This window comes from Xiphophorus hellerii, chromosome 10 (genome assembly GCF_003331165.1).
Source record: "Xiphophorus hellerii strain 12219 chromosome 10, Xiphophorus_hellerii-4.1, whole genome shotgun sequence".
Classification (NCBI taxonomy): domain Eukaryota; kingdom Metazoa; phylum Chordata; class Actinopteri; order Cyprinodontiformes; family Poeciliidae; genus Xiphophorus; species Xiphophorus hellerii.
In genome coordinates this window covers 8,662,599-8,679,277 of record NC_045681.1, presented here as the reverse complement: position 1 = coordinate 8,679,277, position 16,679 = coordinate 8,662,599, and the positions used below count along the sequence as shown (strand labels likewise).

Below are 16,679 nucleotides of genomic sequence, written 5' to 3'. Positions count from 1 at the left end.
TGCAATCGGCTCGGTTTTGAGACTTAGCTGGAAATCAGGATGGTTAACCCGCTGGAAATGGACAGCTGAACATTCCAGAGGCTAAACTGAGGCAGTGTAGACTATTTATTCCTGTGTGCCAGAAGCCAGCCTGCATCTTTGCAATGACTGTTTTAACATTTATGTTGGACTAGTGACTCAAAGCTGTATCAAACACATCTGAAATCACAGTTAGAAAAGAATATTATCTGTAACCTTTAAAAACACAGTCTCACGTTTACAGGTTGCACTTGAGATTCCTAATGACGATCAATAAAACTCTATTGTTTGACTGTTTTTTGGGCAGCTGGGGATTTCTGTTGTGAGATTCTCAACTTGATTTAAAAGTCCAAATGCAAAGACAAACACTGTGGTTGTTTTGCATAAAAAACAAGATCAACCAAAGTCAAGATTTTAATCTGCTTCATGAAAATATCTAGACTTCACCCCTCTCTCAGATCAGCGGGCTGTGCATTTCATTTAATTCGACAACAAATACAATTATGATCATTTGTGTGTTTTGGGGGGGGTTTGGGGACACTATTGTGTTGGTTTTTGTTCTGTTTTAATAAGCTTAGTAGTTTCATTGGTTTCTGTATTCATTTCTGCTTTAATTGTGTTCTGCCAGTCTTTCTATTAGGTGTTCAAATTCCTGCTTTTCTGTTAGTCTCACCTGATTCCCATCACAGCAATCACTTCTCCAAGTATATATGCCTCTCGGTATCTTTGCTCTTGTTCACACTCCTGTTACCAATCCTCTTCATGCACCATTGGTCCTGTGCCTGTTTCTATTTAATCTTTCAGCTGCAACTCTTCCTGCATTTCTGTCCCCATACAGCCATTTGCTAACAATTTTAAGTTCATTTTGTCTGCAATAATCTGCTTTAAAACTGCAAGGAACAAAATGGTTGTTTTTGTATCACAAATCTTCAATCAGTTTGCAAATGATTGAAGTGAAAATTGTCACTGAATCATCCAGAAAAGAGAATTAAAGAAACCCCTGAATTAAATTTAAATTCAAACTAGATATTTTAGAGGTTTTAGATGCACAAGTGGGACTGAGTTGGTAGGTTTTGGTTCTGATCTCATTTGAACTCAACAAAAAATAATGACGGGAATGTCCCATCAGCCTTCACAGCAAGTCTGTTATTGTCTCAGGTTTCCACCACTCTCCCATCAGAAGTTCAACTCTTTAACTAAGATCTCAAATGTGGATAAAGAATTAGAGCAAAAAAAAAAAAAAAACAACACACCAGCTTAGCAATTAAAGGGGCCTTTATTACACACTTTAATTGTAAAAATTACAACCTAGATTTGAAGATTTCATTTGTATTCCAACCCAAAACATTGTTTCAAACATTATGAAATGTAACTAAGTTTCAACCTTCTAAAAAAGAGAAAAGTCCAACTTTCTCCTCAGAACTTCGTCCATGACCAAAATTAACACAGAGGCCACCCAGGAATCTAATACTGGTATTAAAGTTTCGAGCTTTACTGTAAACTCATTTGATGAAGGTTTATGCCGTGATTTATCCACTGATGCGGAAAATGTAAGGTGAAGCTTTATCTGGGAAGCAACAGCTTGGAAACCTAACAGATGGACATTGCAACAAGGCCAGTCTGCCTGTCGTTCTCCACAGTGGCGAATGACAGCTTGTGACAGTAATTATAATTCAGAAAGCCATCAGAATACTTTATTATAGTGGGCTGTTCAGTGGCAGTGTAAAACGTAGCTTCAGTGAATGGAAGGAGCTAAAAGTCACACCTATCTACACATAATCAGTCCACATTTTTTTTGTAATGTCTTAACCAGTTCAGTACTGTACTGTAACTGTTAAAACAATATTCTGAGGACACCACCTGTCACAGTAGTAGCACTCTCTTTGTCAAAGTTAAAATACTGAAATTTATTTATTTATTTTTGTTCTAATTACATACCTGCAATTAAGCACTCGCGTGGTTCTGACAGAAAAATAATTGGTTCATGTATTTGTTGTACTTGATGTCCATTCTTGGCCATCAGCCTTGTGGTTTTCCTTTCTGTGAGGCCAAGATTCTTTATAAAAAGTTTCAAACTGCTGTGGCAAGAAGTGTTTTGAATAGAAAAACACTGTTTTTGGTGGATGAGGAGAAATTTGCCCTCTTGACCTGTTTTCTTTCACAACATTTTCCCAAGGTTACAGCACCTTTGGGAAAAATAGAAATATTTACTCTATCGTGGCTGTCATTGCAAAAAAAACATCAATTCATTTAATTAACAGTTTTGGTTAGAAAGCTCCAATCCTTTCCTGTTAAAATAACAATCAAATTTCTGGTAATAGGTTAATGACTGCCAGCAATGACTGCCTTAACCTTGCATTTGCTTCAACTAGCTCTGCTTACCAAGTATGGCCCACTGGGCAACCCGTTTTGCACTTCCAACTCCAAGTCAATAAGTTGGGGCTTCTTAGCATTTCCACAGGAACTCTAATCATTTGTAGAGGATGCTAGTAATTTCAGGATTTATGGACAACAAACCACTAAAAGTTACAAATACTTGATGAGGCCCCCTCTGGAAATGTGTATAATTACCTGTTTTATAAGTTCAGACATCAAATATACATTAATATGCATTAATAAGCACAATGGGAACCGTTTTGGCACTACTGCAGAAGCTAACACCCACAGTTTTCCTTAATCCCATTCTTTGGGGTACAGCCAATCAGTGCCAAGGAAAATGAGTGCTGTTCCCAGATTGGCTGCTTTGCAAATCCCAGCCAATAGTGTCACATAGCATTGCGCCAAAATTTCATTTGAATATTTTAGATAAACCCAATAAATAAATAAGAATACATACATTTTTTGCAAGTAATTTGGAGCAACATTCCACTAAAAAAAACAAAGATAGATGAGGTAAACTATAAGGTTGAATGTAAGCTGTCCTGAGGAGAACTGTGGTGTTAACTCGCTTCTAGATGGTACAGTTAGTCTTTTTGTCCCTGTAGGTCAAACAACCAATTTGCAAGATGACAGCTGGACTCTACTAGTCTCCTCCAACTTTGCTCAACTCAGGCATAGGTTACAATCTTTTGAGTTGTATCATAAATGGTCCTTCACCTCTTTGATGAAGTGCATGAGTTGGGTTGATGGTAGACCCCAGCCACTGAGGGACCTTAGATCCCACATTAGCTGGTTCTCGCCAGTCTTTCACTGTCCAACTTGCGGCCATGTTAGAAACTATTTTGTAAAGACAGGTCGGATGGGTCGCACTTTGCATTGTTTGACGACCTGTCAACGCTTCATCTGTTGTAATGCAGTTGATGCACACCTGCATATAAAAATCCTCATTTTTACAGAAATGTTTGTTGAAATTCACTTGTCTGCTTTGGAAAAGCAATTTACAACCTTGTTGTGAAATATTTATGCCAGCATTCTCAAGAATCCTATGGTTTCTGGCAACAACATATGATGAAATATGCCCTTTATTGGCCATGTTGTTCTCTGCATTTGAGTTGACAGACAACCCGCAAGTGTAAAATGAACCACTGCAGGATTTAAATATTTCTGCATCTCTTGCTTTACTTGGCTTCACACTTAGGTTGTTAATTGCTTTGTCCTCTTGAAATGTCACTCTAAAATGTATAAGAAATTTTTTATTATTATTGTAGAATTAGTATTATATTTTTAACATTCGATAAAATACATTTTATGGGGACAGCCATCCATCCATAAATTTGTTTTGATGTTCAGTCAGTTTTCTTTCAAATTAGTCAAATAAAAAGTTATGCCTTGCAAAGTTTTATGGGTTATGTTTCTGCTCCGTTGTTTTTGTTCCTCTGAATGATTTTGAATCAAAGACCAACTGCACCTCAGTTTGTAATGGCTACATGCTCTTGTCCGAGATCATAACATTTTAAGCTATTATTAGCTTTTATTTGTAACACAGATAGAATATATTTTACAAAGACAATACAACAACATGAATTAGATAGTGTTTGTTGTTATAGCAGCTTCATGTCAGCAAGAGGCCACAATATAATTAAGCTTAACTAAATCCACTCTGATGGTTCAGCTGCCTAATGACAGTGCAGCTTTTTGTCCAGACGCCGGAGCTGCTCCAGAAATCCCTCGTTGGGTGAAACATTCCTGTTAGCACTGACAGCTTTGATGGCGTCCACCAGAGTCATGTTCTCGTGGATCATTAAATAGGCCAGAACCAAGGTGGAGGAGCGGCTGAGTCCCATTGCGCAGTGGACAAAAACCTTACCTGCGGACCATCAGAAACAAAAAAACACACACCCAGTGGATCATCTTCTTGTTGTGGCATTCCCTACAAGCTTTATTTCTGCATTTACAACCACGCAATCAAGGGATTATTGTGTCAGACATCATTCTAAATGTCCAATTTGTTACTCCTCTGTGGATTAAAAACCATGAACATCACAGAAAAGAGAGCACTTCTAACTCCAAAGTAAAAGTTTTCAACAATGTTGCAACAAATGTTTCTACACACGTTAATCCCGGGTTTCTTATCAGGCCCGAGGATTAGGGAGCAGAGGAGCGAGTAATTGAACTGTCTTGGCTTCTGTGTATTTCTGCCAGGGATTACCGCAGGCCCCGCCACACACTGGAGCCCCCTGATCAGCCGGCATGTGAAGAAGGAGGCCTCATCTTATTACTGTCATGTCAGATACCGACTTCACTTTGCATAACAGGCCATGCAGACGCAGGCCACAAACATAATTGTGTAATTTCCATGTCCAATAAAAGTCTAGCTTACAAATTACCAGGGCAATCCATTTAAAACTAATTTCCCCGACAAAGGTCTGAGCCCATGAGAAGATTACCGTGGGGGAAGATATTAGCTTGATATTATGTTTAGTGTTTGATTTGCATTTTAATGAGTAACACAACTGGGGGTTGCTGTAGTGGGAATTGACTGACAAATGTTTCAACAATCTGTCTCGCCTTCCCAAAGTTAACATGTGGATAATGATGAGAAACACCTTGAGTGCCAAGAGAGCCTCCTCACCTGTGGGCAGACTCAGAGCATTCTTGATAAAACTGGCCGCTGGGTAAAAGAAGGGACTTAAGTCAAAGGACGGCATGTCAAAAGCTTCCACTCCATGATAAGTGATGGCGGTGTCCCTGTAAAAGCTTGGTCCAGTGTTCACGTTGAATTTTCCATCAGCGGCATTGAGGACATGGGTGATGTGGTGAGCCTGGAGTGTCCTCTTGTCCTTTGCTGCATACCTGAGGCAAAAAAAATGGATGTTAAAATGGAAAATTCAAACTGTAAAGTAATAGTTTGCATTTTATCAGACTAAATGGTAAGTAAGCTAGCTCTAGTTACATTAAATATGAAAGAAAGGGATGTAAAATGGTTTCACAATGTAAAACTTCAGTCTGTGTTGACCCCACTTCCAAATAACGAGCAATTAAAGTCTGAGCAAGAGAAATGCTTAAGACATTTTATTGCTGGCAAAGATGGTGTGGCTTGTTTTCTTTTCCTGTGTCTGAGCCAAAGGAATGACAAAGCATTTCCAAATTGATTGTACACCAGTATTTTAACTTCTATCCATAACGTGTAGCCTTAGCCTGAAGTGATGTTTTTAGTACTAAATATGTTGTAAATGTATTGTAGACAGTGTTATAAAAATTGACTGGTGATAAAACATGGATTGATCATATAGAGAAACTTGCTGCCAAAATATTAGCATTGAGTTTTTATCTCAAGCAGTCATCCTAGTGAAATAAAGGCAGCCAGAGTTGACTTCTCATTGGGCCGGTTGACAATATTTTGTTACAAAAATCAGTAAAGAGGCTTTCAAAGCTTGGAAACCATTGGTGTGGCAGCATTCTGGGAGCTCTGAGGTGACTCATGATTTGACGGGAGAGCAAGCGCCCCTTATGCAAAGTTCTTGCAGCCGTCTGGGGTTCGGCTTACAACCTCATGACCTTTGCAGCTTGTCTGACCTCTTCTCTCTCTAACCCTTTCCTGTCTGAACACTACAAGTGAAAGCCACAAATGCCAAAATAATAAATAAACATATCTGGATATAAAGGTTCTGACTTATTCTGTGAATGATTTTACTGGATTCATTGTTACACCATTCATAACAAATGCAAATCAAACAGGTGGTTAATTCTCACATGTCTCCTATATAGATCCGGGGGTAAACTTCGTCCATACGGTTGTTCCCCCCTTTCTTTGTCCACATCAGTCTGTGTAGTTCAGAAGCTGTGGGGGTCTCATAGCTGCCCGCTTGCACCTCAGGGCTCGCCATGCTGCCGAGGCCTCTGGGCATATCTTGTGCTACCTTCACTCTATTGCCAAGAACAGAACTGGTAATCATCTTTGTTCAACAATGACCGCTGAGAAGTATGCAAGAATTACCGAACAGGCCTGCAGGGTGTATAGTCCCTGAGGGCCTGGATGTCAGGTGACTCTGGTCAAGCTTTTCTCTGTATTAAATAACATTTTTCATTTATCAAAGGAAGCTCCACAAACCGACTATCCTGTTTAAATATGTTAAGGTACAACTTAAGCTAAAAGGAAGTACAAAGGTGCTTAAAACAATGAGGTGAGGGACTCAGTGGTTTAAAATATGATACCATGAACCTGTTCAGATTTGTCACATTAAAACCACATTGTTTTTTGACATTGTATGTGATAGACCAAGCCATCTTTACACTAAGAAGAGTCCATCTGTGTAGTTTAATCTCTGTATAAATCCTGAGGGTTTTGTTGGACAACATTAGTAATTAAAAAAGAAGCATCAGCACCGATAAAAACATCAGACAGCTCAGGGATAAATTTCATGAGAAGTTTGAAGCAGTTAGGTTAGAAAAGGACAATGCCACAAGCTTTTAATATTTCTCAAAACTTAAGCAAACCTAGAAAAACATACATATCCCACGCAGATGTTACATAAGGCACCAGAAAATCTTATTTGGATAAACATTGATGCATAAAATTGGAATAATATCCTCAGTAACGCACAGCAACTTTCACATATGGAGTTTTAAATTGCTTCTTTTCTATCTTCCTGTACCAGATAGCTGTGCTGTGAAACTTGCATTTTATTAACACTGTTGAATTAATTGCACTATATTTGATTTTTATCAGGACTAATTGTTAACTGACTGTAATTATAATTACTTGTGTCCTATTGTAGTTTTTCTTGCTGATTTTCTTGCTGATTGTCATGATAAACATAAATTTACTTGAAGTGAAACATTAGTAACTGAATGTAGCAATAGATTTGCATATTGTTTCCAATTTCACCTTTGAGACACCCATGTTTTTCCAGCTTTAGACACGATACTCTTTACCCTAAAATGCTAAATGATTTAATTAAAAACACATTATACAATTCAAATGAGGGCATCATCTTATAAAGCGATAAAGGAAATGCAGGGTTATAGAGAGGGCCTATTAAGTAGAACATCCATTATAAGTATTTATATTTAGCTTTTAAATATAGACCACAATTACTCCAATAAATGCTCTTCAAACTGGCACAGAAGCACAAGATCACATAATTATAAGTTGACCTTATGCTGCTCTCTTTATTTTATTTATAATTCAGCAGCTCTTGGTAAATTTATTTATCTCCAGAGAAACAGAAACTTTGTATTCAAGGTCTGTAAACTGATTTTCATTTCCTGTATTCAGATCTAACCTGTGCCTTTACAATTTATATGCCAGGCTTTAGAGAGACTTCTACGCTACATGCTGTATACATTAGCATCAGTTTAGCCTTGTGTATGACTGTGCTTAAGGCTGAGAGCGTACAACTGATGTGCATGCACTACCGCAGCTCCGCTTCTTACTTGCCAGGCTTTCTCGTGAGTGGGGGACATGCTGTGGTTCTGATGTTTTTGTCCACAGTAATGAGTCATTGAGACCAAATCTGTTCCAGTGACCTTTCACTAAGCTGCTGTAGCATATGGAGGTGCACATCATGATGGCTGGATCCATCGCTGTTGATTGCCTAAATGTCACTTAGGAGGAGGTGCATGCGAGAAGAAGCTGCAGATGACCCAGTGCATGCTCCATGAGTGTTTGAGCATTGAAGGCAGGTTGAAGTGCATCTTCATACAACATAAACCCAGAAGTACCTGCAGGCTCTTCTTTCTCCTCATTGATCTAAGAGTGCAGCCTTTTCCCTCCCACAGTCAGGGGCAGAGAACTGATTTCCCTGGTGCATATGTGGAGCTTCAGCTCTGCTTTCTCAGCCTACCCCCCTCAGGCTAAGCTGTCCTTCCTGCTCCACTTTTGTGTAATTAAAGATACTTTCTATGGGAAAGTGCCTGCAGTTAACACGGAGGGCAAATAAAAATGGCTTCCTTTTTTGCCACCTCAGGCCCTTTTCTTGGTGATTTTAAGAATTGCTCTATCTACTTTAGCCTTTCAGATGTGGCTCATCTGGATTCATAGGCAAATTATTAAAAAGAAGAAAGTTTGAAAACCTGTTAGGAAGTACTGTATCTGTGTTGGACATATTCATCTTTAGTAGTCCGTTATGCACACAGTGAAAGAACAGTAGTCTCTCTATGGGCTCTAAGAATATAATAAATGTACGAATGATTCCTATGAAAATTTCAATAAAAATAATCCTTAAAAAAATATTTGTCCCTCAGAGATTTTGTTTGTCATAATTAGATCATAAAACAACTTTTATTGATCAGTCAGAAATAAGGAGTAAATACAAAGAGCAATTTTCAAATGATTTCAGTTAATACAAGAATCAAGATTTCTAAACCAACTTGTTCCCACGTGAAAATATAACGCCCCTCCTTTTTTAAAACATTGAACTAAGTGCCGTTAAGCTCATATTTTGTGTTCCTTTTCACAAGCCACACCTAAGTCTGACTGTCTCAACTGTAGAATCAAGAAATTACTTAAGTAGAACCTGTTTGACGACCTGAAGCAGACCAAATAATCTTAAAAATAAACACATTATGCTGGGTATTAAAGAAATTCAATAATAAGAAGCAAAGCCATTTAAGAGGCTTTTGGATTGGAGCAAATGGTTAAACACGAATGGAGAAAATCTGGAACGGTTGGTGAACCTTCCCAGGAGTGGCTGGCGTAGTTAATCGAGTGCATCAACACACCCAGGAGCTCAGAATGAACCCAGAACAACATCTAACCTAATCCAACTCAAAACTCAGCTCCTGGTGCCATCTATGCTTACCTCCTGCCTTAACTACTGCAGTGCTGTTCTTACTGGTATTTCAGCCTGTGTTGTGAAACCTGGAACGAGACGCCACGTCTAATCCCTAATTCATTGAGCTTCACTGGTGACCCTTAACCACCTACATCAAATTCAAGTCAATGCCCTTAGCCTGGAAAGTGTTGAATGGAATGGCTCCTATCTACTTGTACTGCATGTTCTTGTTCATGTCGTGATTCAGTTGCACTGGAAAAACAAAAGATAGATATTTGTAGCGTGATGTATAACCCTCAAATCCCCACACATGAATTACAGTTGCAGTTCCACAGATTGACCATACCCTGGAACTTGCTCACATTCTAGATGAAAGTTTCTTGTTAAACAAACCCATGAAGCAGATAGCCAATCAGGAGTGGATTTTTATGTCAGATGTGAGTCATGTGACACCACGCTGCAAATGAGCTCAAAGGCAGCAAAGATTTAAATATCTTTGTCTCTGATGCCAGAGTTTCACCGATGGGAAATTTTGTCCACAATTTTCATCTTGACTCAAACTGTGTTGTGATGTTTTGCTCATTACAAAAAGTATTTCTAAAATAAAATGCTTTCACATGGTGACAAAAGTGTCATATTAAGAAATTTGACATTAATTACTTAGAAAGTCCAGAGAATATACTTTTCTAGCAACCCAGAAGTCCAGAGGATACTTACTTACTTACACTTATTTAGCAAACCAGAACAGGGATTAGAACTTAGAATGCAGAAAAACTACCTTAGCAATTACTTTTTAGACTCCAACCAGAAAAGGAATTAGACCAGAGGATACTTACTTATACTTGCCTACCAACCCTGAATGTAGCATGTAATTTATTTACTTTGGAACAACATTATTAGCTTCTTCTTCTTTTGCTTTTTCCTTTGGTTTGTTGTTTTGTTTGTATTTCCTTTTACTTCTTGTAAAGCACTTTGTATTGCCTTGTTGCTGAAAATGTGCTATATAAATAAAATTACCTTTACCTTTGCTGTACAGTCTGAAGACGTATTGTGTATGTCTTTGTTTCGTGTAACAGAGTCCAGTGGAGCTGCAGATTACTTTCATTTATACAAAATGCTGCAACAATTTGGAATGTCAGAAAACTATTCATTTGAAGAGATTAGCTTATCTTTGTGAGAAAGATGCTTTACTCTACACTAAGCTTTATTTTTTCCTAAATTATAAATTTTACCTGGTCAGCTAAAGTGGACAGGAAAGAAAAGAGTCTTACGGAGAGGAGGTCCACGCCACATAGTACATACTCAGATATTTCCCAACACACCATATGTGCAGTAAATTTAGAAGAGCAGATTGTTAGCAGACACTTGCCTTGGCTGGAATCGACGCTTTTCATGGTCTTACTACACAAGAACTACATCTAGGTCGAGAGCACAACCGTCTATGTGTTCTCCTTGGTAATCTACCCTGCAACCTTTTTTGCTAATTTTAACATCTGAATCACGGCCCAAAATAATTCTGGCATCATCCTCTACATTCCTTAAAGGTTACCCGAGCTGCCAGTGCAAGAACGAGGATAGGACGCTGCTTTTTTTAATAGTGAGGAAAATTAGATCTGTGCTCCCGTGCTTGAGCTTTTCTGTCAATCTTCCATCCTTCTATGTATTTTAATAAACCCCACACCGTTTGATCAGGACTTGTCTTGGGGTTTTTTTTGTTTTAGCTTTGTGTCATTTAATGATGACTGTATTTACCTCCATAACACTTATACATTTCTTGTCTTACGCAAAATATAAAAATACCACTTTGAATCAGTGGATGTATTTATTTTTTTTTTTTATAATTTATAAAAAAAAAATTCTCACAAATTTTTTTATGTATAGAAAGAAATGTCTTGACAAAATAAAATAAAAATGATCATTACTCACTGTTATTTGATATCTGCTTATCCAAGTTTTGAATGGCGTTTGTATTTAATTTGAAAAAGTATTGTTTTGAATTGTGCTGGTGCTTTCTAGGAATAAAATGCAGAACATTTGGAAATCGTCACTACTGTAAAGTTTTTGTTCATACCTTTTTTGTAACTCACATCCTTACAGATGAGTTCATAGACCGTCAAAGGAAATGATGCCTTTTGATGCACAGCAGTGATCAACTCAACTGCTATGATAAATAGAACAAAGGAAATTCACGCTGTGATGTGTTGGACAGATGTTGCTGAATTATTCTCTCTTTTTCAGAGACGAAGAAGCTTGAGTAAACAATGCTTGTTCAACATGGTTATGATTCATTTGGTCCTTTTTGCTCTTACAAGAATGATTGAAATATGAGTAACTGCTTGTAAATGATAGCTATCAGTCTACTACATTTTATGGCCTTTGCCATATTTGTGCTCACTAGCCAACAAGATCTTTGGACCTTTTAGATTTCATCCTAAATCAAAACACAAACATTTTCTTCATCAAATGTTCATAAACTATGGAAAATGGACATCAAAACATGAATGCTGTGATTGCAATTAAAGTAGAAAATATCAATATCTATTACAATATGTTAGATTTTTGTATTTTGTGACAATTATGTCCATATTTTATTACAAATACTTGCCTATAAATATCAATAATTGTAACTAGTTATAGTCAATGATATCACTTGAAGATTGCCCGCTTAAGGTTTAGTGCTTTGTTTTTGTCTTTTACTTAGACTGCGATAATCCAACATCCCCAACTAAAGATCACGACCTAATATAGTTTCCAGGAGAACAAGAGAAATCTTAACATAACTTTTTACCATATTTTCATGGGGGGTACAACAACATTGTGCTGTGGGTATTTTTTGCAATATATAAGTCAAAACTTGTTGCTGAAACTGAACAAAACAAATCTGCTCAAAGGTTCATCAAAAACTTCATATTTGACAAAAAAGCACACACAGTTGTAAAAACTTCAAAATTACAAGACAGCACCTGAAAAACTTAAAAAAAAAGAGAGGTAGAAAACCCTTAAACATCCAAAGATGGGCATTTGTTATTTTGCACCTTTGTAGTTTTGGTTGAACAAAACTGTGTACTCACCCTCAAAACATTTGGACCAGTATTTTTCAGACCATTTATCTCAATAATTCATGAAAATACTTCACAACATGAGAAGTAAATTGCTGAGTAAAGGGTAAAGTACACAAAGGCACAAAATGTCCCACCCCCTTACAAGTACAGCTGTACTGATATTGTACTATCGCTCTGCAGGTTTATTACAGAGAGTGAAATTTAGTGAAATTTAGATTTTTGGACGCATCTGAATTTTTGAGTCATTGATTAACAAAAGTCAAAATGTTAAGTGTGGGTCTGGAAGACAATAGTCTGATGAATGAGATTTTTGGAAGCACAAACGTCTACACAGATTCTCACAGCTTAAAATGCTAACATACTGTCACCTGAATATCCCCAAAAATCTGTGACCTGCCGAGCCAAAAACATTTTTTCTGAAGAAAACTCACAGTCCAGACTGCTGGATCAACAGACTGCCGGACGTCTTGACGCATAACTAAAATGCAGTAAGGCTAAAAAAGTCTACAATATCTGGCAGGTTTTCTTTTTCCTTGTCAGCTGAAGATCTAGATCCAGCAGCAAAGCCAGGAAATTTCTGTTGGGATAGATGGCCCTTTTCTGGACCACTTTCTGCAGGGCCTGTTTGAGCGGGAGGTGACGGTAGATCATGAGGTAGGCCAGCACCAAAGTCGACGAGCGGCTCATTCCCATGATGCAGTGCACCAAAACCTTCCCTGAAGAACAAGACAAAGACGGAGAGAGGTGTGAGGGAAGGATTAGTGAGGCCTCAGACTTATTAATATCATACATGACTGCCCGTCTCACACTGTGGCCTTTCTTTTTTCTTTTTTTTTTCTGCTTGTGAGCTAAAAATAGTCGACAATTCATCATCTTTGTTCATTTGAAGTTCTTTTGCAGACAGGCCGACTCTCTTTAATCCCAACTCATCCTCTCCTTGTTTCTTTGAAAGAAGCTATTGCATACTTAAATTCAGCAAGGTAAGAAACTTATTATTACGGGGTGAACATACATTTGCATAGTAGTACAAGCTCTGTTACATTGTGGTGCCAGGTGACATTGAAAGAGCAGCAAGATGTGAGAAGGTTTTATTTGGATGGGTAACTCTATTAAGAATTTACAAAATGAAACGAATGATTTTATGTGTAGGATTTAAAAAAGGGGAAGCGTATTTTCCTTCTGTTCATTCTGGATCAAGTTTGTTGAAAGTTCTTACCACCAGGTGACTTCAGAGCTTTATGAATGAAATCCGCAGCGGGCTGGAAGTAAACGTCCAGATCAAAGTGAGTAGAGTCATCTGCTGGAATGCCAAAATACACAAAGTCGTTGCCATAAAAGCTTTGGTTCCCTGGGCTGCCTTGCTTGGAGTGAGCAGCATTTAACACATGAGTTATGCCTAAATTCAGCAGGACAGCCTTGTTTTGGGCTACTGCCCTAGCAAGACACAGAGACAGAGAGAAGTTCAAGACGTTGGTGAAAGCTATGCATCACAGCACAATGGTTTTCTGTCAGAATGACAATATGTGGGAGAGGTTCAAAAAATGTGATGGCTGGATGTAAGTAAATTAGAATATCATTGAAAAATTTATTTGTCATAGTGATTAATTTGAAACTCGTATTCTACTCTACATTACACAGATGGATATATTTCAAGTGTTTGTTTCTGTTAATTTTGATAATGCTGTTAACAGCTAATGAAACCCTCAAGTTCAGCTTCTGACAAAAAAGGAATATTCCATAGGGCCAACAAAAATTTTTTTTTTGGTAGTGAAATGCTACATAGTGACTATGAAATGCAAAGTCGTGAGGAGGAGTTGACAAGTGTCCAGTGGGAAATCACTGACACCCTTCACAAGGAGGGTAAGCAATAAAATCTAATACCTAAAGAAACCGGCTGTACAAACAGTGTGGTATCGAAACGTTTTAATGGAAAGTTGAGTGGAAGGAAAACGTGCTACAGAAAATGTTGCACATGTGCTTAGGGATTTTAAGAGCCTTATCAAATGTACAGTTGGTCCAATGTACAATTGTCTGATTATGTACGAGAGTTGATGAAAATCCTAAATTTAGTTGGTAGATAAATAATATATAATATCACACTAATAAAAAAAAGGACTTAATGCAGAAATGGTGGCTTACTGAAAACTACCTAAACTGTATAGTATATATACTCAGCACTTAACCACTTTAACTAAACTCCATAGATTCTCCATAGGCAAACTTTATACCATTTGTTTTAGAGTCTCTCATTTTTCTCCTAACAATACTCCACTACTTTTCTATGAAATACAGCTCAGACCAGTTTGCTGAACAGTCGAGAACAGAGATACTATATGGTCACTAAATCAAATATTGGCACTTTTAGGAGTGTGGGCAGGTGCCATGTCCTGCTGGAAAATGAAATCAGCATCTCCATTAAGCTTGTCAGCAGAGTGAAGCATAAAGTGCTCAAAGACTTCCTGTTAGATGGCCGCGCTGACATTAGACTTGATCACACACATTGGACCAACATTAGCTCAACTAAACAATTCATTCTGAATTCACAACAAACATCATCTCATAGCAGTTTACAACACTAACAGGCCCAATTTTTATACACAGAAATATAAACAGTTTAATCTTATGAGATTCTATTTAATTTTAATATATTCCAAAGCTGTAAAATTTAGTTCATAATGCCAACTGATGCAATTTTTTACCTAAAGAAGGCCAGTTGATTGGTTTGAGTCATTTATTTAGGGGAGCTAGTATGTCGTGACATATAGTATAAAAGGATTGACCCCCTTTTAACACAAACGGACTAACAGTGGAAACTCACTATTTCCCCACCACACCTCCAGAATGAGGGATCTTGAATTTCAAATGAAATGAAAAATGTACTTTCATCTGAAAAGAGGACTTTAGACCACTCCAGTCTTTTTCTTCAAGAAAGGCAACAATTGCAACTCCACAGCTTGATACGCCATGAGTATTTCCTTCAAAACCTTGAATATTATTCACTTAATCATCTTAAGGTTGCAGTGGCCCTTTTCTACCATAGGTTTTCCTTCCAGTCAACTTTCCATTAATATGCTCGGACACAGTGGACTATGGTTTACCCTCCTTGTGGGTTTTGTCAATGAACGTCTGCTGGATAATTATCAACTCAGCAATCTTCCTCATTATCATGTTGGGCATAACATTTCTGAATGACTTTATTTTATTGGAATTATGCATTATTCTAATATTTAAGACATAATTTTCCATTTTTGTTAGCTTTAAAGTATAATCATCAAAATAAATGGAAATAAATACTTTGGAAATGTTACTCATTGTGTAATGAAGCAATATAAGACATGAGTTTCACTTTTTCAGTTGCTGAAACAAATTTTAATGATATTCAAATTTTCTAAATGCACCTTTATAGATGCAGTGCCATCCTATAAAAAAATGTAATTAAATACTACTTACACATTCCCTATGTATATATTTGGCCATACTTCATCAATTTGGTGGAGGTGTAGCTTACAAGCGTCCAAAACCTTCTGCAGATCCTTCACAGTTGGATATTCTTTTGCCTTGTCTTTCACAGTTGGCATTTTAAGTCCAAAAGTCCAGTCTTGGATCGATTGCCGGCCAAAATGTTTGTTGTTATCAAAGCAGTCCCAGTCTCTCTCCAGCTCGGGATGATCATTTCCAGCAGGTGCTGTCACTGGACAGTTACCCAATTTAGTGCTTAACCCAGCGTGTTGTCTTACCCATGCAGAGGGCAGAGCAACAGGCACTGCAGCAGGGACTCTGCTTTTCACACACCGCCATGGGACTTTAATTTAATCAGCCTCGCTCAGTGATGAACCAGTCTATAAAGCAGTGATAATTGGGCATAATTATGGTCAAACTGTTAAAGAGCACTGCTTATATTGGATATAACTCTGCATTTATTGAACAGAATCACTTTGCGTCATGTGGCTTGTTAAATGCTGCCGTGCAAACATAGCAGCAAATTGGGTTTAAAAAAGTGAAACACAAGCCCACATGCGCTTGTCATGTTTAACTCTTATCAGGTTGCAGGTTAAACTCATTCTAGCTGCCAGAGTGAGTGAAAGAAAACTTTATTTCATCACTCTAACTCCATTAAATGCCCTAATTTTCCTTTTGTTGGATCATAAATGTTGATTCAGTGCCAGTGCTGGTCAAAAAATGTCTGTGGGTAATTTTTGACCTGAAGGTAATCGGCGGATTATTTAAAGGCAGGCTCTTGTTTCATATTTGTTATGTGACAGTTCCCACCACTAATGTAGGATATATGCAATTAACCCATGTTTGAAATGTGTTTTGTAAATTGTGTTTCTTAGAACAACACTGTACCTGAGCTGCCTTGCAAAAACAGGATTTCTCAGAAATAAATTATTAGCAATGAGATTCACAGACCTTAAGGAGCAAATGTTGCCATTTGCCTCAGATT

At 37.6% G+C, this 16,679-nt stretch overlaps 2 protein-coding genes across 3 annotated transcripts; both read right to left on the bottom strand.

Annotated features, from left to right (window-relative positions):
* Nucleotides 1-1,275: 1,275 nt before the first annotated feature.
* LOC116727641 (dual specificity phosphatase DUPD1-like) lies at nt 1,276-10,661 on the bottom strand. Of its 2 annotated transcripts, XM_032575176.1 has the most exons (4): nt 10,543-10,660; nt 6,151-6,324; nt 5,030-5,250; nt 1,276-4,264 (listed from the first exon to the last, which is right to left on the bottom strand). In XM_032575176.1, the coding sequence occupies exons 2-4, from the start codon at nt 6,303-6,305 to the stop codon at nt 4,074-4,076; spliced, it is 567 nt and encodes a 188-aa protein (XP_032431067.1). In that variant the 5' UTR covers nt 6,306-6,324; nt 10,543-10,660; the 3' UTR covers nt 1,276-4,073. The 2 variants fall into 2 exon arrangements, with proteins under 2 accessions (XP_032431067.1, XP_032431066.1); XM_032575175.1 differs by lacking the exon at nt 1,276-4,264 and having other exon boundaries at nt 4,305-5,250; nt 10,543-10,661.
* A 1,399-nt stretch (nt 10,662-12,060) lies between these two features.
* Nucleotides 12,061-15,951, bottom strand: LOC116727642 (dual specificity protein phosphatase 13-like). Its single transcript, XM_032575178.1, has 3 exons — nt 15,686-15,951; nt 13,452-13,669; nt 12,061-12,951 (listed from the first exon to the last, which is right to left on the bottom strand). Exons 1-3 carry the CDS (start codon nt 15,811-15,813, stop codon nt 12,740-12,742), a joined length of 558 nt encoding a protein of 185 aa, XP_032431069.1. The 5' UTR covers nt 15,814-15,951; the 3' UTR covers nt 12,061-12,739.
* Nucleotides 15,952-16,679: the final 728 nt, after the last annotated feature.

What these genes read in the sequence shown, in the direction of transcription:
- LOC116727641 (XM_032575175.1), bottom strand. Translation starts at nt 6,305, where the DNA reads ATGCCCAGAGGCCTCGGCAGCATGGCGAGCCCTGAGGTGCAAGCGGGC. An exon ending in CGGATCTATATAGGAGACAT is followed by an intron (nt 5,251 to 6,150) that starts GTGAGAATTAAC and finishes TTTTTGCCTCAG; the next exon opens with GTATGCAGCAAAGGACAAGA.
- LOC116727642 (XM_032575178.1), bottom strand. Translation starts at nt 15,813, where the DNA reads ATGCCAACTGTGAAAGACAAGGCAAAAGAATATCCAACTGTGAAGGAT. An exon ending in AATATATACATAGGGAATGT is followed by an intron (nt 13,670 to 15,685) that starts GTAAGTAGTATT and finishes GTGTCTTGCTAG; the next exon opens with GGCAGTAGCCCAAAACAAGG. An exon ending in AGCTCTGAAGTCACCTGGTG is followed by an intron (nt 12,952 to 13,451) that starts GTAAGAACTTTC and finishes CTTGTTCTTCAG; the next exon opens with GGAAGGTTTTGGTGCACTGC.